Source organism: Aquarana catesbeiana, linkage group LG03, assembly GCF_042186555.1.
Source record: "Aquarana catesbeiana isolate 2022-GZ linkage group LG03, ASM4218655v1, whole genome shotgun sequence".
Lineage (NCBI taxonomy): Eukaryota > Metazoa > Chordata > Amphibia > Anura > Ranidae > Aquarana > Aquarana catesbeiana.
This window is the reverse complement of record NC_133326.1, coordinates 220,907,982-220,931,114: the sequence shown is the minus strand read 5'-3', so window position 1 is coordinate 220,931,114 and position 23,133 is coordinate 220,907,982. Positions and strand designations below refer to the sequence as shown.

General features: G+C 43.2%; 1 protein-coding gene across 1 annotated transcript in view; it reads right to left on the bottom strand.

Moving 5' to 3' along the window:
* AASS (aminoadipate-semialdehyde synthase) overlaps positions 1-13,255 on the bottom strand; it is a 243,251-nt gene extending 229,996 nt beyond the window's left edge. The window contains exon 1 of the mRNA XM_073619794.1: positions 13,074-13,255. Within this exon, the coding sequence (XP_073475895.1) occupies positions 13,074-13,122 (49 nt within the window). The 5' untranslated portion in view covers positions 13,123-13,255. The remainder of the gene's footprint in view (positions 1-13,073) is intronic.
* Between the last annotated feature and the right edge of the window lie 9,878 nt (positions 13,256-23,133).

Sequence of the window (23,133 nt, the reverse complement as noted above, 5' to 3'; positions counted from 1 at the left end):
CAGACCAAGTCTGTCGAAAAGTCCGCTCGTGTGTACGCGGCATTAAACTAACTTGTGGTGTGATACACAGAATACATAATTGTGGTGACCATTTAAACTATATTTTCAACAATAATGAAATAATATATGAATTTACATTCAGAGTATTTAAAAGTTTCAGAAAACCCAAAGTTAAAAAAAGTATTTAGGTAAGACGGCTCACATCTGTTTATTGGGTCAAAAAAAAAAAAAAAAAGTTATAGTAAAAATAGGTGTGTATTCATATTGTGAATCACTACCCTCATAAGTCTTATGGGATTATTATTCTTTTACGTAGTTCTATATAGTAGACTGTTAATGTGTTTAATGGAATTAAGCCTAGTACACACCATGAGTTTTTGCGCTCAACCCGCCAAGTGCCCTGCAAATTCGGGTGTTCGCCGAGCATGCAAACAGGCGATGTTTGAGCCGAACTTTTGCTTGGCTTGACCTGTTCGCTCAACTCTAAAGAGCCTCACATTTTCTAAAAGACCAGAACCTGTACAATAAAAAGACGACATTGTTGATTTTGTATGCCCCATGATAGTTGCACAAATGTTTAACTAGGTATACTTATAATAAAAATACACCAAAATGGCTATAGCGCACAAAAACAACATAACCTCCAAATAAATATAAACTATGGCAAGTTTACAAATAACAAATATTTGTATATGTAAAATGTACAATGTTCTACTTCCTCTGTTTGATGTTATACTAAAATAATGCTAATAATACTACAATCCTGTTCTTAAACTTTTTTTATGTGTGTGGGAATATGTGATGGATATGTAATGTGTGCAGTGGAATATCAGTCTAATGTATACATGTGTCTATTATGTGTATGCAGGTGTATGGTTTTTTTTTTTCTTTGGGCATATTCACTAACCTACCTTCTCTCCATCCTGATGCCATGAGACTGGCAAGAAGACAGGACACCGGTCTCATTGCCAGTTACAGCAGCAGAGAGGGGGCAGGTGCCCACCTCTTTGTGAATGGATGTGACTGGACTGCACTATATACGCTGCAGAAAGATTGTGCCTTATATGGTGGTGCCAGAACACTGTTACCCCTCAGTTACTCTTGTTGGGTGCAGGAACGGGCCCTGCTTATCTATTATTTCAAAAATTGTAATTACATGCCCCTGTTAAACACAGTATAAAATACAGTGCAGCCGTTGTACAGGTGCTAATACAGTGTAGGCGGTGTACACAGTATCTAATACAGTGTATATATACAGTGTATATATATATATATATATATATATATATATATATATATATATATATATATACATACACAGTGGGGACAGAAAGTATTCAGACCCCCTTAAATTTTTCACTCTTTGTTATATTGCAGCCATTTGCTAAAATCATTTAAGTTCATTTTTTTCCTCATTAATGTACACACAGCACCCCATATTGACAGAAAAACACAGAATTGTTGACATTTTTGCAGATTTATTAAAAAAGAAAAACCGAAATATCACATGGTCCTAAGTATTCAGACCCTTTGCTGTGACACTCATCTATTTAACTCAGGTGCTGTCCATTTCTTCTGATCATCCTTGAGATGGTTCTACACCTTCATTTGAGTCCAGCTGTGTTTGATTATACTAATTGGACTTGATTAGGCAAGCCACACACCTGTCTATATAAGACCTTACAGCTCACAGTGCATGTCAGAGCAAATGACAATCATAAGGTCAAAAGGAACTGCCTGAAGAGCTCAGAGACAGAATTGTGGCAAGGCACAGATCTGGCCAAGGTTACGAAAAAATTTCTGCTCCACTTAAGGTTCCTAAGAGCACAGTGGCCTCCATAATCCTTAAATGGAAGAACGTTTGGGATGACCAGAACCCTTCCTAGAGCTGGCCGTCCGGCCAAACTGAGTTATCGGGGGAGAAAGGCCTTGGTGATAGAGGTAAAGAAGAACCCAAAGATCACTGTGGCTGAGCTCCAGAGATGCAGTCGGGAGATGGGAGAAAGTTGTAGAAAGTCTACCTTCACTGCAGCCCTCCACCAGTCGGGGCTTTATGGCAGAGTGGCCCGACGGAAGCCTCTCCTCAGTGCAAGACACATGAAAGCCTGCATAGAGTTTGCTAAAAAACACCTGTAGGACTCCAAGATGGTGAGAAATAAAATTCTCTGGTCTGATGAGACCAAGATAGAACTTTTTGGCCTTAATTCTAAGTGGTATGTGTGGAGAAAACCAGGCACTGCTCATCACCTGTCCAATACAGTCCCAATAGTGAAGCATGGTGGTGGCAGCATCATGCTGTGGGGGTGTTTTCAGCTGCAGGGACAGGACGACTAGTTGCAATCGAGGGAAAGATAAATGCGGCCAAGTACAGGGATATCCTGGACGAAAACCTTCTCCAGAGTGCTCAGGACCTCAGACTGGGCCGAAGGTTTACCTTCCAACAATGACTCTAAGCACACAGCTAAAATAATGAAGGAGTGGCTTCAAAACAACTCCGTGACTGTTCTTGAATGGCCCAGCCAGAGCCCTGACTTAAACCCTATTGAGCATCTCTGGAGAGACCTAAAGATGGCTGTCTACCAACGTTTACCATCCAACCTGACAGAACTGGAGAGGATCTGCAAGGAGGAATGGCAGAGGATCCCCATATCCAGGTGTGAAAAACTTGTTGCATCTTTCTAAAAAAGACTCATGGCTGTATTAGATCAAAAGGGTGATTCTAATAAATACTGAGCAAATGGTCTGAATACTTAGGACCATGTGATATTTCAGTTTTTCTTTTTTAATAAATCTGCAAAAATGTCAACAATATTGTGTTTTTCTGTCAATATGGGGTGCTGTGTGTACATTAATGAGGAAAAAAAATGAACTTAAATGATTTCAGCAAATGGCTGCAGTATAACAAAGAGTGAAAAATTTAAGGGGGTCTAAATACTTTCTGTCCCCACTGTGTGTATATGGTCTGGTCTAGGAGGAGGGCAGGACTTTTGTCACAGCGCTGCCAAAGTTTTCACACTGAATTCCGAGACACAGTGGGGGAGGCCTGCTGTGTGTAATCCAGGCACTGACCATAGTGAGGCTGCGATTATGGGCATGGTAAGGCTGCGATTATGGGCATGGTAAGGCTGCGATTATGGGCATGGTGAGGCTGCAATTATGGGCACGGTAATGCTGCAATTATGGGCACGGTAAAGCTGCAATTAATGGGCACGGTGAGGCTGCGTTTATGGGCATGGTGAGGCTGCGATTATGGGCATGGTGAGGCTGCCATTATGGGCACGGTGAGGCTGCAATTATGGGCACTGTAAGGCTGCAAGTATGGGCACTGTAAGGCTGCAATTATGGGCTTGGTAATGCTGCAATTATTGGCACAGTGAGGCTGCAATTTTGGGCATGGTACACCACCGAATACAATACACTGGGTCTATTTTTTTTTTTTTGTTCCATAGTAATTACTATCTGGGTTATGCCCCACCTATAGGTGAATGGACACTGACAGATCAATCAAAATATAGGAAATCCTATCCTATATACTGGTAACCCCTTCTGTACAGGAAGTACCTCAGTTTTTTGCCAGTGTCAGTGACGTGCTCTTGGAGCATACTTGGAGGTCTGGAAAGGTTCTACTGAGAATCATGGACTTCAATCGGATCCATTCAAAAAGCTGTCAGCCAAAATGGATGGTACCTGAGCCTCGGTGGATAGGAAAGGGCAGGCAGCATCCAGGTTAACTATTTCTCATTGGATTTGCCAGTCAATCATTCAAGCCTATGGCTTGAAAGGGCAAGGTCCCCACCCTTTCTGGTGAGAGCGTTCTCTAACAGGTTTGTGGGGGCATCTTGGGCTATCTGCCATCAGGTGTCAGTGGCACAGGTTTTCAAGGTCGCCACATGGTCTTTGGTTCATACATTCACAGGGTTTTACTAGATGGAGATCAGAGCCACAGAGATTCCTGCCTTGGCCACAGTATGTTATGGGCGGCACTATAGGTCCTTCTAAGTTTCTGTGATTGTTTCTCCCTCCTCTCAAGTATATTGCTTTGGGACGTCCCAGAGGTTAATTAGTATAGCCTGCTCTGTGTCCTGTGATGTACGATAAAGAAAATTGAATTCTTCCTACATACTAACATGCACAATCCATTCAATTCTTATGCCCCGTACACACGGTCGGATTTTCCGATGGAAAATGTCCGATCGGAGCGTGTTGTCGGAAATTCCGACAGTGTGTGGGCTCCATCGGACATTTTCCATCGGATTTTCCGACACACAAAGTTTGAGAGCAGGCTATAAAATTTTCCAACAACAAAATCCGATCGCGTCAATTCCGACCGTGTGTGGCCTGTTCCGACGCACAAAGTGCCACGCATGCTCAGAAGAAATTCCGAGACGGAACAGCTCGGTCTGGTAAACTTAGCGTTCGCAATGGATACAGCACTTTGGTCACGCTGCAATGTAAAAAATGGTTTAATACAGCGCACTCTCTTCTTCTTTATAATGTGAGAAGAATGAAGTAGTTTTGCTGCTCATATTTACACAGACTTCTCACAAACTTATTTCTTTATTATTTATCGGGATTCCCTTAATATATTTTGATTTGTCACATCTGACAAAAATATTTTTGTGTTTTTTTTTTTTTTTTGTTTGTTTTTTAAAGGCAGATTTTTTTTTAGTTTAGGTTTGTATTTTTTCAAAGGCTGATCTTTGTTTTATTTTAGTTTTAGTTTTACTCCCGAATATTTTTGTGTGTGTTTTGTGTGTCAAGTTACCACAACACCATTATTATCTTGTATTATTTAATCTCAAGGATTGTTTGGTGTTGGTGTCCCTTGTTAATTTCACATTGTATTTTTGAAATGTACCTGAATCCTCACAAACAAACTGTCCTTTTTGAAGGAAAACACACATAGGCAAGTATAATTGAAACCAAAAATCCTTTATTAAGGGCTCAGAACCAAACAAAGAGGGAGGCAACGCTGGGTAAACAGCAGAAATTAGCGAAGCCTTGGACCCCCAGGGCAGACATCAATTCTTGAACATCAAAATTGGTGGCCTGAGGAGTTCATATGTAAGGGAGTGCAGTCTGGTCCAGAAGTCCCAGAGATCCCGAAAGCAGCAGATAACATCTGTGTCCCCAGGCTGTGGTACCACAAGAGGCTGCATCTTTTGCCAGACCAGACTGGATCCAAGGTCCTCACTTTCTGGTCTTCCTTCCACGCTTCCTTCCTGGCTGTGGCTCTGCTGTTGGAGATGTGGCAGGAGGAGGAGTAGGACCTGGAGGAGGAGTAGGACTAGTAGGACCTGGAGGAGAAGGAGGAGGAGGACCATGTGTGAGGTCACAAAGGTGGGTATCAGATGTTATTTGGGTCCTCAACCCCTTATTGAGAGCTTCCAACATTAATGACTCACACATGAGTTGTTGGCCCTCCTCCATCCGCTGCATTTTACAGGCAATTATGGCAGCAAAGTCCTCCTCCACGGTGTGTGGTGCTCCCAGGGCCTCTGTAGCCTTCCAAAAGAGGCCTATGGCAGCCTCCTCTAGGGTACTCCTCTTCCTGCCACTTTCTCTTTGCAGGTGTAGGGGAGGGACCTGCATATCAGCCAGCCTGCTCGGCCCGGCCACCTCCTGGCTGAGACTTCCCTGTGTATGAAAAAGGGACATGGTTTTACTTTTTGCATCATCAATCACAATCATAAATTCGTACTCCAAACTAACATCTAGTTAACATCATTGATTGGACAACCAGAAATATTTAGAAGAATGCTATACCTGGCTCAAGCTGGGCTCCTCCACATGTTGTTGCCTGGAAGGCCCAGGTTGGGCATCAGAAGCCTCAGCTGGGGGGGAAGGAAGCGTGGAAGGAAGACTGAAGAGTGATGACCCGGGTTCAGTCTGGCCTGCCAGAAAATGCAGCCTGTCATAGTACCACATCCTGGGGACATAGATGTCATCTGCTGCTCCGGATCTCTGCGAATCCTGGACTTTCTTGCGCTCCCTTACATATGTGCTCCTCAGGCCACCAATTAGGATCTTCAAATATGTGATGTCTGCCGTGGGGATCACCTGCTTCACAATTTCAAACAATTGATCCAGCGCTGTCTTCCTCTTTGTTTGGTTCCTATAATGTGGGTGGTTGATCTCCCACAGACAAGGCAGCTCCCTGAACATATCAATGAAGATTGGCATAAAGTCCTTATCTTTCAAGATTTCCATTTTCACTGCAAGACACAACACAAGACAAACCCTAATGTCAGCCAAAACTCTCCTAATCTTGGTACAATATAGGCCTCAATCTAGAAGCAGTATAGACCCAAGTTTGTCTCTTACCTTCGTTATTACGATCGGCGCCTCCAATGCTCCTTCTTCCACTCACAGATCGTACGTAATACGCACGTGTGTTACGCTTAATACACACTGCGCATGCGTGTAACTCCGCCCGCCCCTGACGTTCTTTCTAGTCTATTCCCCGCCCCTTTTCATTCTGCGCAGTGGGGGAAGAGCACATGGCAGATAGACAGCAGGTGCGTGCTAATTACAGGAACGAGGAGGAGGAGGAAAGCCCGGATCCGGACACGTCCCGATCCAGAAGGAGATTTAAGGCCTCAAATATGTCCTTTGGGGAGATGTTGGAGATGGTCGACATCCTGAAGAAGGCCAACTATGACGGGAAGTATGGACCTTACCCCAACCCCAATGTCAGAAAGGCCAAGATCATGGCGAAAGTGGTCAAAAGTCTGCACCGGAATTTCGGGGTACGACGATCGAAAGATCAGCTCAGGAAGCGGTGGTCGGACCTCAAATTATGAGAATATGAGCAGTACAGAAAGATCCGGAGAGTGCTGCAAAAAAGTAAGTAGTTGTGCTGTGTTCCTATTCTTTATGTTTATTACGTTCGTGCTGCTCCATGTGCTTTTCTTAAAAGTGTACATTTTAAAATGGCAACTTTCATGTTCATGGGCACATTATTTGTTCGTAGCAAACATTTTTCTTTCAGCCTATAAAACACCATTGTTTTGCCCATATGCATTTGGCCACATTTTTTACGCCCTACTTGTATGAAACTCATTTGGTTGTGTAGATGGCTTTGTTACTAGAATGAAATGCAAACTAGATTCTGTTAAGGAGAGGACACTCAGCAGCTGTTTTCACATCTGGACACTGGAGCACTAGTGTGGGACACAAGAACACCATTTTTATTAGGGGGTCCACACAGGTGCTCCAGTGTATACTATAGGGGGGGGGGCTCCATCTGTGAAGCTTGTACAAAACAGGTAAAGTATTGCAGCTTGACAAAGGACACTGAAAATGCTACATTTTGGAACTCTGCTAAAATTGACAATTGTACCCCACTTCCAAGCAATGTTTCATATTTAGATTTCTGCCATCAAATATCTGTGTGCCAAGTATACCATTTTTGTTTTACATAGGGGAGAAAAGACTCGGAGGACACCCCTCATCCGAGGAGACCAGAGACCCCCCACCTCTGGAAGAAGGGGAAATACCCCCAACCCAAGAAGTGCAGGAGGAGGAAGAAGATGTTGTGCAACTAGTCACCACAACAGGTGAGTGTCTGCGACCACAGGCTCAGGTAAGAGATGGATGCCGGCATATTTTTTATACCTGTTTTTGTTTGTTTTCTCTCTTTTTAGGTGATCGTGATGTTGTGAATCCAGATCCTTTCACATCAGAAAGTGCCCAGATCCTGATCGGGGAGATAATGGGGTGTAATTTACAATTGGAAAACCTCAAGAAAAACATCATTGATGTTATTCAAAAAAATAAGAACATCATTGATGTTTTGGGGAGAGTTTAAAACCCCTCCAAATCACTTTCTTCTTTTGTGTGCTACAATGTTCTAAATGTTTTAGCGATTTTTCAAAAAGCTAAATTTGGAGGATGCACACAGTGTGTCAACATGTGCTATCTGCCATCACGGGAGTTCAATGGATGCGTTTTGGGGGTGCAACCCCTTCCTCAATAATAAAGTAGCTGTGAGGAAGGGGTTTCTCCCCCAAAACACGTCCCTTAATCCCCCGTGATGGCAGCTAGCACATGTTGGCATTCGTAAATTGGTGTGCATCTTACAAATTTGGCTTTTCCTGGGGTGACTTCACCCCATCTGAACGCAATATCAAACACAGTTCCTAAATACTCATGTCTGATATTGCCTTCAAGTTCTACCTAATGTGAACTTTGTAAGTTCAAGATTTGTGTCTTTCTTGTTGGTTTTACACATGCCTGTTTTAGCTTAAATGGACATTTCTATTTTTGATAATGTGACCCCCAAAATTGTTATACAACAAACATGTTGGTTTGTTTTAAAAACATTTTACAAATGCACATGTGATTGTGCAGGTATTAAAAAGATTGTTTTTATCAAGAATGGGTGGATTATTGTCTCAACCCTACAACACTTCTGTGGTGATGTAATTGGTGCTTTCGGTGACAATGGGTGTTATTTCATAAGGGCAAATGCTCTTTGCACTACAAGTGCAGTTTCAGTGCAGTTTCAAGTGCACTTGTAGTGCAAAGTGTCTTTGCCTTTAGTAAATAACACCCAACAGTGCTTTGTAAGGTTACACAATCACGCCATTTTCAGCACTCCCCACATTTCTGTCAGGGTCAGCTAAAACAAACACAAGCAGAAAATGTCACCAAAGATTTGCTTTTTTTGTTTTTATTTGATAAAGGCTTCACAAATTGTCTGGCATATTGATGGCCCCCCTACCCGCAAAGAACTCAAGGTATCTTAACCGGACATCACGGGCACTCAGGGAGGGCAAGCCAGGATGGCCACTTTCAAGCGCCGTCAGGGTTGTTTCATGTATAATTCCGGCCTCAGGCCCAACTGAGCCAGCATAGTTGGCAGAATGTTGGCGTAAAAAGTTATGTAGAAGACAGCACGCCAGGCTTATATGATTAAGTTTATACTCCGCCATATGGATGGGTGTCAGAAATAGGCGGAATCGGCTGGCCATGATTCCAAACGTGTTCTCCACCACTCTTCTGGCTCTGGCCAGCCGGTAATTAAAAACCCTCTGTTCCGGGGTGAGGGTCCTCATCGGGAATGGCCGCATAAGATGGACCCCCAGCACAAAGGCTTCATCCGCAACGAAGACAAATGGGAGTCCTTCCACATTCTCTTCTGGAGGTGGCAAGTCCAAGCTGCCATTCTGGAGACGCCTGTAAAACTCCATCTGGACGATGACTCCACCATCGGACATCCGGCCATTCTTCCCCACATCCACATACAAGAAGTCGTAATTAGCCGACACCACCACCAACATCACAATACTATTGAACCCCTTGTAATTATAATAGTACGACCCCGAGTTGGGTGGTGGGACGATGTGGACGTGTTTCCCATCAATTGCACCTCCACAGTTAGGAAAGTCCCACCGCTGGGCAAAGTGGGAGGCCACAGTCTGCCATTCCTGTGGCGTGGAAGGAAACTGTTGAGGAAAACAAAAAAAAAATTAGTATTTTGGCACATAAACATGGAAAGCAGATTAGACACAAACATTCTTGGCCAACATCCAGATAAAACATTTATTAAGGGGAATTTTACAACATCAAAGTATAAGGTACACCTATCATATTCCCCCCCCCTCTCATGGGCCATTTCTAACATTATGGGGGGGGGGGGTCTTGGACAGGTAACCCTCTTCACTTCATTGAGAGATGAATGCCTAAATATAGGGTATTACTTTGAACAGACCCTCCTTAGTTACACTATTGGCAGCCCACTGGACAGGTAAGAAGTGTCATAATACAAAGATATAAATACACATTGTACACATTTGAGCACATTTGGACATTCTGCTCTTACCTATCAAGATAATAATAGGATAAAAAAACTTTAAACAGTACCATTTGCAAGTATACAGGCAGGCCCTACTACATGCTTTGGGGAATTCATCCATAAATCTGACCACAAAAGAGATGGGTATAGTGTGTATGAGTTTGGCCAAGTCAGCAGATAGAGGATTGAGGATAGATAAATAATAAGGATAGATAAAAATCCAGCATGCATGAGAACAAAGGGAACATTCACAGCATATTACAATCATGGTAATTAGGGAATGAGGAAAGAAATACAATATATTAGCAAACATTAAATACAATAAAATGTGAGATTAAAGGATAAAAATCTTACCTTCATATACTCCTTCTGCAGGACCTGGATGATGGCAGAACAGGTCTCTGGGATAATGATCCCCAGAGCCTGGGGGGAGATGCCTGTCGAGAACTTCAAGTCCTGCAGGCTTCTCCCTGTTGCCAAGTACCGCAGGGTAGCGACCAGCCTCTGCTCCGGAGTGATGGCTTGCCTCATGCAGGTATCCTGCCTGCTGATATAGGGGGTCAGTGAAGCCAACAAACGGTGAAATACGGGGTCCGTCATCCTGAGAAAGTTCCTGAAATCATCAGGATTATTCTCACGGATCTCACGGAGCAAAGGCATATGAGAGAACTGGTCACGCTGAAGCAACCAATTCTTGGTCCCCACCCTGTTCATGGACTGGACTTGTGTCAAGGTCAGGACCCCAACACCAAGCCCCCGCACAGCACGAACTCTACGAGGAGTACGTATATGCAACATGGCTAGAAAACGGTCGGCTGCTCAGAACGAAGTAACAGAGCGCACTGAAGAACAACAAGGCCTGTGAAGAGCGACCTGAAAAACAGTAATGAACGAACAAGAACACAATGACTAAGTCACGCGTAACTTGCTTGCACGCACTGAAGAGCAGATACAAACCCACAAGCACAAACTGAACCGCAGAAAACGATCTGAAAGCCACGAGTCTGAAAAAGCGCGAAACGTCTCTCACCAAACTTTTACTAACACGAGATTAGCAAAAGGAGCCCAAAGGGTGCTGCGCTTGGTTCTGAACTGGCCTTTTCTAGTCTCGTCGTACGTGGTGTACGTGACCGCGTGGTTGGCGATCGGAAATTCCGACAACTTTGTGCGACCGTGTGTACGCAAAACAAGTTTGAGCCAACATCCGTCGAAAAAAATCCTAGGATTTTGTTGTCAGAATGTCCGATCAATGTCCGATCGTGTGTACGGGGCATTAGAGTTCATCACAGGACACAAGGGTCCCTCCCCTCTTTCTGGAAATTGATTGCTTGCTACAAAACGGAGGTACTTCCTGTATAAGAGGGGTTATATAGGGGAGGACTTCCTGTTTGATTGATCTGCCAGTGTCCATTCACCTATAGGTGGTGCATAACCCAGATAGTAATTACTATAGCCTGCTCTGTGTCCTGTGATGTACTCTAAGAAATTGATTTTACAGGTATGTATGTAGGAAAAATCCAAATATCTAATTGCATTGAAGCACAGGGTAGTTTTTAAGGAGAACTGTGCCTTTAGTACCATTGGCCTCTTATAAATGCTCAACCACCCTGTGTGCAGCAAACCTACTTAAAAAGATACCTGCCTGATTGATTTGGCAAAACTTCACTGTGCAGGCTGGGCATAGCCATTTTTTAGGGAAAAAGTCCCTGTTGAATCTTTCTCATAGAGAGCATTGGTGCCAAAGCTGGGCCATACATTATCCAGGGAAGAACACTGGATCCAGTAAAAAAGGAAGTATTTAAGCTGGTGGTGTGCTGGGGGGGGGGGGATTGATTGAATGATGAGTTATTTTCTTATGTGTATATCTAAAATTAACATTGTCAGATAGAACCGTCTCTCACTTTTTTGGCCTAATCGAGTGCTCATGCAATTTTTTGGCTGTTGTGTCTCAGATTCTCCACTAATTTTTCATTGCAGGCAGGATAAAACCCTGCCTTGTCTCTTCTTAATTATGGTGTACTTAGGTGCCCACAAACGCTCCTACTGCTTAATAATATTTTTAGTTACTGTGTCTCCGGTGTTGCTGTAGGATTGACCCCTGAAGGAACTGCAGCAAAAGTTGGAATGTTGATCTAAAAGCGTTTTTGTGCACTCTGTTTTGCCATTTTTTTCACATTTTAAAGTGGAACTCCAGCCAAAAGGGGGCTTATTCGCACCATCCTCCCCTCCACTAACACATTTGGCACTTTTTTGGGGGTGAAGGGGGAGCAGGTACCTGATTTTGACAGGTACCCGCTCCCATTTTTAGGTAAGATCGCTGCACAGCAATCTACGACATTTCCAGACTCTCTTCCTGCCCCCACTCCCTTCTGGGACACACACAGAGGTCCTAGAAGATGGCGGGACCAGTCAGAAAGCACAGTGCGACCCGTGCCTGCGCAGTAGGAAACATACTGTGAAGCCGCAAGGCTTCATTTCCTGTTACCCTTACTACAGATGCCTGTACCTGCAACCAAAGCCGATTGATGAATCGGCTAGGGGTGCCAACATCGGGGGATCCCTGGACAGGTAAGTGTCCTTATATTAAAAGTAGTGAAAATCTTAAAGCGGAACTTTAGTCACAAAACGAAGTCCTGCTAGATCACTTCAGGCTGTCCTCTTTTGCAGGTGTAGCTATTTAAACCATTAAAAATAAGTGCCTATACTGTTTAAAATTCTGTAATACACTGTCTCACCCTGCTCTGCACATGTTCAGTTGCTCTCTATTTTTTGTAAACTGTGTCGAATTTGTAGAGGCCGATGTGCTGACAGCATAAAGATTAACTGCTACTCAGGGGCTCGGCTTTGGGCTTCAGCAAAATGGCAGCCTCCAGCTAGAAGAAACAGGAACAATGCTGGAGGCAATTTACAGCACACACTAAGTTTGGTAGTATAATTATTTATGTGAAATGTATGTTTCTTGCTAAAGAACAGTATTTTTTTTATCAAGTTGTTATGGGTAAAGTTCCACTTTAGTTTGGCTTTAGATTTGCTGCAGCTGCTACATCTGCCGGTCAAAACAAACCTACTACCATCTAATAAAGAAGCATGTATTGCTGCTAAACCTACATTAAAAAAAATCACTTTTTACTGACAGGCAGCATACGTTTGGGTAGTCCCACCCTCGTTTCTTCCCCATAGGACCCCACTCCTATAAATTTTCAGGCTGAGCCAGAGGCCGCATTCCTTTTTCATCCTCCTCACTCATAGTACTATTTCATATGAAGTTTCCTACCTTTTGGAAGATGTGTCATGCGGGACAGCTGTGCAGATATTAGGAGCATCCTGTAGTTTTTGGGATGGCTTCAGTAGTTTTGGAGTCCCCAGCGTTGGGGCGGTGAATGGCAAACATTTGCAGAAATTTGACACCAGTCATAACGGAAACTCTGCCAATGACAAGCAGTTGCACCAGGCCGGAAACCCTGTTAACAATGGATGACTTCTAAAGTGTGATGGTGTGCTCTGCTGTTCCTACCTCTGGGATCTCTGTCACCCTACAGATGCATCGATTGCCCTGGGGAAGAGGTCCAGGATGCGTGAGTATGCTTGGCTTGAGGTCAGCAGAAGGGACCAGACACAATGCGGGCTGCTAGGGAGTAACTCCACGTATGTTAAAAAAAAAATGACCAAAATGAAAACATATGGAGATGACTGTGCTCTGGTGTGCATTGCAACATTTTATCAAAGTTTGGTGCAGTTGCCTTCTGTCCTAAACAGATAACTGTTTGTTTAAGCAAGGTTTTTCTTTCTGTGTTGGAGGCTCTGTTTAATGAATCACCTGTGTAGTGATGCTCTGATGTGAGAACCTGCAGTGTCAGTATTCCTTTAGCAGTAGTTAACCCATACCTCCCAACATTTTGAGATGGGAATGAGGGACACCTACTAGCAAATATATGTAGGCATAGGACACGCCCCCGTCACACCCCCTTAAAGGAGAATTAACCCCAAAAAAAGGTTAATTAAATCCACAAATGATTTCCTGCTAAACTGCTATTCCTTTATATTGGCTTTTAAAATGTACAAATGCAGCAATTTAGAAATTGGATGAAAGGTTTAGCACTGGGAAGCACTTTTTGAACAATAAAAAGTGCTTTTTATATACAACTATATGGATCAGACCAAAATAAGGGACAAATGAGAAGGAATGAGGGACAGAGGGACATTGCTCCAAATCAGGGACAGTCCCTCGAAATCAGGGACAGTTGGGAGGTATGGTTAACCCCTTAGGGTTTTTTCTCACCTAGCAAATAAACTGTTGCATTGTCTCTCTGGACAGCTTAGGAAACTTCAGAAGCTGCAGTTTAAATTGGGAAGGTTATTTAATTACTACATAGCTTAAAAGAGAAGTAAAGGTTTTTGTTTTTTGCCCTATTCATACTTACCTAGGTGGATGCCGCATTGGTCCGATGCTGCATCTGTCTTCACCACCTCTGCACTAAGAACCGAGCGATCGAACACTGCTGATGGCTCGGTTCTCTCAGCTCTGCCCCCCCCCCCCCCCCCCGCAGGCGTCCGTCCCCGGCTCTTAGCGGGTCACTGAGAGGCTGAGACAGGCATCAATCCAGGCACCTGGCAGATGCAGACTTTATTGTCGTGCTGACGTGGTGCCCCTGGACTGATTCCAATAATGTCAGCAGAGAGCGGACTTCAGACTTCAGGCTGGACTTCTCCTTTAAGTGGCAACTTGTACATGTAATAATATATATTTTTTCTTAACAATGTGGAGTTCAGGGGCAACATATCATATAAACAAGGCCAAGGATAAATCCAAGGAAAGATCCAAGCTTACTTACCGGCCAGCCTGCTGACAACCGAATTAACCTATCCATCAGAATGCATGTGCTTCCATTGTGGAGTCACTCATAAGCTAGCGATAGGACCACAGATACCACGGTGCCGTGGTGAGGCTCTGTGGCTTACGCATGTGTTTGCAAATGCATGCAGACTAAACCCCTGTTTTAACGCATACTGTTAGATAGATTGATTTGGTTGTCATTGGGCTGGCCGGTAAGTAAGCTTGGATCTTTCTTTGGATTTATCCTTGGCCTTGTTTATATCATATGTTGCCTTCTAATGCTACTTGCTGTTATAGGTGGGGGTAGAGGACACCTTTTTTTGTATTAACATTACTGTTATATTGGTCAGGCAACGCACTAACACCTTTGCAGCCATTGTGCGATTTGCTGGGTGTTCAGTGTGCCCCTGTACCTTTAAGAAGGGGTGGGCTCCCTTCAGTCCACCTGCCCTCCACCTATCCATCAGAATGCATGTGCTTCCATTGTGGAGTCAGTCATAAGCTAGTGATAGGACCACAGATACCAGGGTGCCGTGGCAAGCCTCTGTGGTTTACGCATATATTTGCAAATGCGTGCAGACTAAACCTCTGTTTTAACGCATACTGTTAGGTTGTCAGCGGGCTGGCCGGTAAGTAAGCTTGGATCTTTCCTTGGATTTATTCTTGGCCTTGTTTATATCATATGTTGCCTTCCAATGCTACTTGCTGCCATGGCCAGTTATAGGTGGGCGTAGTGGACACCTTTTTTTTGTACTCACAAGCCATATGCTTTCCACTCCATTCCATTTACCGTTTTTGTTGGGGTCTGTTGCTAAAGACTGTTGCAATTTTTGCAGTAATTCCTTTTGGCCAAACAAGCCTTGGTTCCTGCCTTTGATACAGGGTTATTGGATTGTCCTTTATCTCAGATGAGATCTTCGTCGCAGAGAGCAATACTCCACCCTTGTTCATCTTTCAGTTTCTCATCCTGGCAGGAAGAGACTGATCAGGCTTTGCTGTTGTTTCTCTAAGCTAATATTTATAAATCCTACAAAAGCCTTTGACTAAAGCTTGTTCAGTTTGGACTGCTTTTGTTTTCTTTTGCTTCAGTCCTTTGGTCAGGTGCATTCCAGACTTCAACTGATCCTAAAGCTCTCTTAGAGGGCAGATCTCTGCAGTCCCTGTCCTATCCAATGTCTCATGGGTAGACTATCCCTTACTCATCCAATAATTTGATGGGGGGCTGCATTTGAGATTCGAAGGAGTGCCAAGACACTCAAATGGGATTTACTACTTGCTCTGGACTTTCTTGCTAGCTCCAGATGAGACCTCTTGTCAGCCCAGCTTTGGTAAAGACTGAGCTATGAAGCTACATGTACTCTAAGGGCTATCTCTTCAGCTGGGAAGTTTGCCAAGATCAAAGCTTTAGGCTAGGAAGGATCCTTTGGTGACTTACAGCTCCAGGTGGGATCACCTCCAGTCCAGTTGGAGCAAGAATTAAGGAAGGTTCAGTCATGAAGGCAGCCTTTCTAAGGGTTTTATTTCTCAGTCAGGAGGTTTGCAGGGATCTGGGCCTTTTTGCCATGGGGGATCCTTGTTGGCATTCTACCTAGTATGGGTAGTGTTAATTTTCATACTGGGTTGCAATCTGAGGTGGCTTGTGCATCCTATGAGAACATAGTCTAACAGCTGTGCAATTAGTCTGTATTGATCTGTGATGCTTTGATATTTATCTTTAAAATAAAGGTGAATTTTTGGAGTCCGTCTATGCAGCGTTCTATTTTTCCTTCCTGTGAGAACAAAAGTTCCTCTCATATGCAGGACCACCAAGGATAACCGGTTCCATGCCATGGATATTGGGATACTTCGAGCATGCTCTCAAGCTATAGCTTTGCTTAGAGTTTTAGGACATATCTCTCTAAAAGAACCAGCGGGACGGAGATGTCATCCAGAATCATCACTAGATGGGTCATTACAGCTAGCCAATAAGCTTTTAGAGCTTAGGGCATAATTCCTATAGAAGCAGTGACAACACACTCAACCATAAGTGTAGGCTTCGTTGGCTCCCTGTAAAAGGGCTCCGGAATATTTGTAGGGGGATGGCATGTCTTCTAAGGTTGTTCTGGCTCATTGTGGAGTATAGCTAGCTTCCTTATACTGTTAGTATATATCCATAAGGTTTCTGTTGGCTAAGTGCTATGTGGGAAACCTTACTTTTTCGGCATCCCACCCTTGTTTTTTTGGGCTAGTTAGTTCCCAAACGTATGCTGCCATGGAGCCTGTCAGGAAAACAGAAGATTTCCTATCAAATACTTACTGTAATTTTCCTTTTCTGATGGGCTCCATGGCAGCAGGAGTTCCCTCCAGTGTCATGAGTAGGCTAGTTACGGCACGTGGCCTCTGGCTCAGCCTGAAAATTTATGGGAGTAGGGTCCTATGGGGTAGGAGTGGGGACAGGGCTACCCAAATGTATGCTGCCATGGAGCCCATCAGGAAAGGAAAATTATGGTAAGTATTTGATTGGAAATTTTCAGTTTTAAAAGCAGAAATCGATCAGATAGGGTTGCTGTCACTGTATGTGTGTCATGCTGATTGTAAAAGAAAAAGTAACGTCCACAGCCAAAATACAGTATGAGTATGATGTGACCCAGTGTACTGCACCGAGCTGTCAGTGAAAATTGTACTATACACAATGTATAACTTTAAGGCATGCTCTAGGCAAGAATTTGATATTTGCATATTGCCTTTTAACTGTTTTTTTTTTTTTTTAATACCTTGCTTATTAGCCTTACTATTGCCACAATTGTTAAATAGGGTCCACCCTCCCTAGAATTCAGTGCGATTTATTGCTATGTTCAGGTTCACAAAATTTCAATCAGGATTTACTGAACTACTAGTGAATCAAACCCAGGCTGAATTGCCTGTCCCTAGAGAAGAAAAAAAAGTATTGTAACAAGTAGTAAAGGTTCAGTACAGGACTGGGTTTTCTTCAACTATGTGTGCTATGTGTGCAGCCAGAATATGGCAGACAATTCCACCTGATGTGCTTTATATCAGAATCAACAGCTGTTATTTTCATGAAAGTTAGCAATTCAAATAACAATTGGCTTTTCAAGTGTTGTAATCATAATCTTTGCATCTACTTTAACAAGCTATGGTTGAGTTCCCTTGAGGTGCACTGTGAGGGTACATTTTCTTATGCGCCCTGCATGCATGCATGCATAGATCTGTATACCCAAAAACCCTTTAAAGTGTTACTAAACCCATAAAAGTAAAATCAGTCTGTATATGCAGCAAAGCATGCTTGTTATACTCACTGTGGAACCTAAGGGGTTAATCCTGCACATTGTGTAAAAAGGCGGCTTTTTGATCATATCTTCCCTGATCCTCCTCTTCTTCCACAGTCCCAAATTCATCTCCTGATAGTACAGAGGGGCACTCTGCACATGCTCAGTTTGGTGTGTATTGCTAGAGTTTTTCTTTTTCTTGGAAGGGTGCATGTGATCAGCACAGGGCCAATCAGCACTGTCCAGACAGAGGGCCAGTGGTCCTGCAGCCTCATAGGACAGTAGAAGGAGAATGAAAACTCCTCGTACAAGCTTTAACCAGACACTGATAGAAGTCACAAGACTGCTATATACTGCTGATGAGAAAAGATATTTAGCAGTTTATATTCATTAAAACAATTGCATTTCCATGTCTTGTGTACTGTGGGAGACCAGATATAGTGAATGCAGGGTCCTGGGTTTAGTAACTCTTTAAAAAAAGATGAGGTTTGGTACCAGTTCACCAATTGTGCAAGGTGAACCCTGCCCGAAGACCACCTAATACACAATTTTATTGCCATAGCAAGCAGCTAACCATAATGCATTTCTTGGCCTTCGAACTGAAAGGTCAGTTGACTTAGAAGGATCATTTGGGTAAACCAGCTCCCTGACTTAAAGAGTATTGGTTTCCAGCAGCAATTTGTCTGCGTGTGCTGGAGTAGTTGAGAGCTGAGAGCTGACAGTCTTCAGCTTGTTTTATTTATATACACAGTATCTTACAAAAGTGAGTACACCCCTCACATTTTTGTAAATATTTTATTATATCTTTTCATGTGACAACACTGAAGAAATGACACTTTGCTACAATGTAAAGTAGTGAGAGAACAGCTTGTATAACAATGTAAATTTGCTATCCGCTCAAAATAACTCAACACACGGCCATTAATGTCTAAACCGCTGGCAACAAAAGTGAGTACACCCCCAAAATAAATGTCCAAATTGGGCCCAAAGTGTCAATATTTTGTGTGGTCACCATTATTTTCCAGCAATGCCTTAACCCTCTTGGGCATTGAGTTCACCAGAGCTTCACAGGTTGCCACTGGAGATCACGTGCACTCAACTTCTTTGGTCAACCATGGTGAGGCCTGTTCTGAGTGGAATCTGTCCTGTTAAACCACTGTATGGTCTTGGCCACCATGCTGCAGCTCAGTTTCAGGGTCTTGGAAATCTTCTGATAGCCTAGACCATCTTTATGTAGAGCAGCAATTCTTTTTTTCAGATCCTCAAAGAGTTCTTTGCTATGAGGTGCCATGTTGAACTTCCAGTGACCAGTATGAGGGAGTAAGAGCTATAACACCCAATTTAACACACCTGCTCCCCATTCACACGAGACCTTGTAACACTAACAAGTCACATTACATCGAGGAGGGAAAATGGCTAATTGGGCCCGATTTGGACATTTTCACTTAGGGGTGTACTCACTTTTGTTTCCAGTGGTTTAGACATTAATGGCTGTGTGTTGAGTTATTTTGAGGGGACAGCTAATTTACACTGTTATACAAGCTGTACACTCACTACTTTACATTGTAGCAAAGTGTAATTTCTTCAGTGTTGTTACATGAAAAGATATAATAAAGTATTTACAAAAACGTGAGGGGTGTACTCACTTTTGTGAGATACTGTATGTGTGTTTGTCCTTTTAAATATTTTTTACTGGTTTTATTTTTGTTGCTGACACAGGCAAAACTGCCCCTTGCAGCATGTCACTGCATACTTGATCTGCACCAAGTAATACATGTTTATTGTCCATATTTCCATAGCTGCCAATATAGTTAAAGAATCCCTTAATAAAAATGTCAGGCAGTCCAAACAGGAGAGGCATATGTTCTGCCTAACCTGGATGGGCTGTACACTAGTAACATTTTGTTAGAAAAGGTTTCATTAGAAGAACGTTTGTTTGATTTTCTAAACATTAGCGGGGGTCACATTAACCACTAAAGCCCCGGACCATTTGGCTGCAGAAAAGACCAGAGAACTTTTTGCGATTCGGCACTGCGTCGCTTTAACTGACAATTGCGTCGTGCGACGTGGCTCCCAAACAAAATTGATGTCCTTTTTTCACCACAAGTAGAGCTTTCTTTTGGTGGTATTTGATCACCTCTGCGGTTTTCATATAAACAAAAAAATAGCAACAATTTTGAAAAAAACGCATTATTTTTTACTTTTTGCTATAATAAATATCCCCAAAAAATGTTTAAAAAAAATTTTTTTTTTTCCTCAGTTCAGGCCATTACGTATTCTTCTACATATTTTTGGTAAAAAAATAGCAATAAGTGTTTATTGATTGGTTTGCGCAAATGTTATAGCGTCTACAAAATAGGGGATAGTTTTATGGCATTTTTATTAATAGTTTTTTTTTTACTAGTAATGGCTGCGATCAGTGATTTTTATTGTGACTGTGACATTATGGCGGACAGATTGGACACTTTTGGCGCGATTTTGGGACCATTCACATTTATACAGCAATCGGTGCAATTAAAAATGCATTGATTACTGTGTAAATGTGACTGGCAGTGAAGGGTTTAACCACTAGGTGGCGCTCTAGGGGTTAAGTGTGTCCTAGGGAGTGATTCTAACTGTGGGGGGGAGGGGCTATGTGTGACACGACACTGATCACCGCTCCTGATTACAGGGAGCTGTGATGAGTGTCCTGTCACTAGGCAGAAATGCTTGTTTACATCAGCATTTCCCCGTTCTTCCTCTCCATGAGACGATCACGGTTTGCGGGACATCAAGTCCGCGGGACCTGCGATCACACTCACGGAGGTCGGGGCAGGTGCGCCCCCAAACCACTTCTTAACCACTAACTGCCCGCCCACTGTCATATGACGGTGGGACGGGGCAGCTCTCGTTCTGGGCAGACGTCATATGACGTGATCGCCTTCCCGAGCCACTAGGGGGCGTGCACCTGCCGCGTCACTGGGGACCCGATGCGCGTGCCTGGTGGCCGCGATGTCCGCCGGGCACCCACGATTGCCCAGCAACCGAGCAGGACCGTGATCCATGTCCTGTCAGAAAGGAGAGGAGACCGATGTGTGTCCCTTGTACATAGGGACACCGATCCGTCACCTCCCCTAGTCAGTCCCCTCCCCCCACAGTTAGAACCACCTCCCTAGGGCACACATTAACCCCTCAATCAACCCCTAGTGTTAACCCCTTCCTTGCCAGACACATTGACAGTAATCAATGCATTTTTATAGCACGGATTGCTGTATAAATGTGAATGGTCCTAAAAATGTGTCAAAAGTGTCCGATATGTCCGCCACAATATCGCAGTCACAATAAAAATCGCAGATCACCGCCATGACTAGTAAAATAAATAAATAAATAATAAAAATGCTATAAATCTATCCCCTATTTTGTAGACGCTATAACTTTTGCGCAAACCAATCAATATACGCTTATTGTGATTTTTTTTTTTTTACCAAAAATATGTAGAAGGATACATCGGCCTAAACTGAGGAAAAAATTTGTTTAAAAAAAAAAATTGGATATTTATTATAGCAAAAAGTAAAAAATATTGTGTTTTTTCAAACTTGTCCCTCTTCTTTTGTTTATAGCACAATAAATAAAAAACGCAGAGGTGATCAAATAGCACCAAAAGAAAGCTCTATTTGTGGGGAAAAAATGATAAAAGTTTCATTAGGGTGCAGTGTAACATGACCGTGCAATTGTCATTCAAAGTGCGACAGTGCTGAAAGCTGAAAAATGGCTTGGGCAGGAAGGGGGTGAAAGTGCCCTGTATTGAGGTGGCTAAAGGGCAACGTACAGGTACGTTAATCTGCCTGTGCGTGCCCTTCTGCCAATGTATATCGGCGTGAGCCGGTCGGCAAGAGGTTAACATTTGCTCTTGACCACAGTGACATGAAAATATGAAGAAGCAGGATGGGAAATTTTTCTTGAATGAACAATTTTCTAACAGTGTATGTGGTCTTCATTTGGTAAATTTCATTTGTTCCAAAATTGAATGTTAAAAGCAAATTCAATTTTGAAGTACTTTTGAATGACATTTGCCAAGCCATCTAATGTACTCAGAATTTTCATATGAAATTTGTGTAGCGCTACCTGCGGAGGAGCCACTTAAGTTTGTTCAGTCCGTTACTCTGCCTCTCAACCCCAGTAACAGTCTCAGCCCCCTCTGGCACACCTGGCAATAGTGTAAGTGCAAGGACCAATGAGAAACACACATGTTATGATAAAACACAGAAATTGTCTTTACTGCAAGATTTCTGTGGAAAAATAACAGACAGTAACAGTTTATATTCAAGTAATCAACTGGAGAGCAATAACTGAGATTAAGAGCAATATAGCTCAATACTATATTCAGGCTGCTTTCGGGGGAATCCAAACCAGAGAATGTCCCCAAGAGCAGAGGCACACTTAAATGGCAAATCACAATATGACACTTTATATTGGATTGGTTACCTCTACTCAAATTTGGCTCTATGATTCCACGCAGGAGAAGAGCAGAAGATGGACCCTCTTTATGTCAGATTTCTCTCTTCTGTCTCCTGACACCACAGGCCCAAAGACTGTATTCAATTTACTATTTAATGGCTTAACTTTCCATATGGCACTAGCAGCTTCAGTCCTTGTGACGAAAGATGAGGCTTTGAATCTTTAGCTAGCCACTTTCGTTGGTGCACTTAAACTCCTGAAAAGCAGGGCCAAACAACACAACTGGCCCGGATTATCAAGTAAAGAATGCAGAATCTTCCTTATCAAGGTGAAAGAACAATAGTGTCTATATACAGTGTCTCTGTGAATGGATGGCCTTATCCTTTAGCCCTGTGGTACTACAAGTTTCAGCAAGATGACTAACAGATATGATGTTTGTATACAGTGTCCATTTAACTCTCTGTGTGCAGTGTCCTTGTTTCCTGCAAATGGGCGAAAGCCCTCCCAATCACCCTGGAACAGGCAGGCTCTTCTAGGGACCCAAATGGTCACCTCTCACTGGGACGCTTCACACCATCAGTGCAGGTGCATCTGGTTATGCAGCTGGGATCCCCCACTCTCAGGCTAGATATCCGACTGGCTGTGGATGTCTGAAATCATGTGGTGAACTGACCTGGGAAGCAGCACCTCTACCCTAGGTCTAATCTCTTCCCTTGCCTCGTGTTGTCTGAAAATCCTTCAACAAAGCAAGATGGAGTCTTTAGTTCCTCTTCTCCAGAGCATGCTGGCTCTCGTAG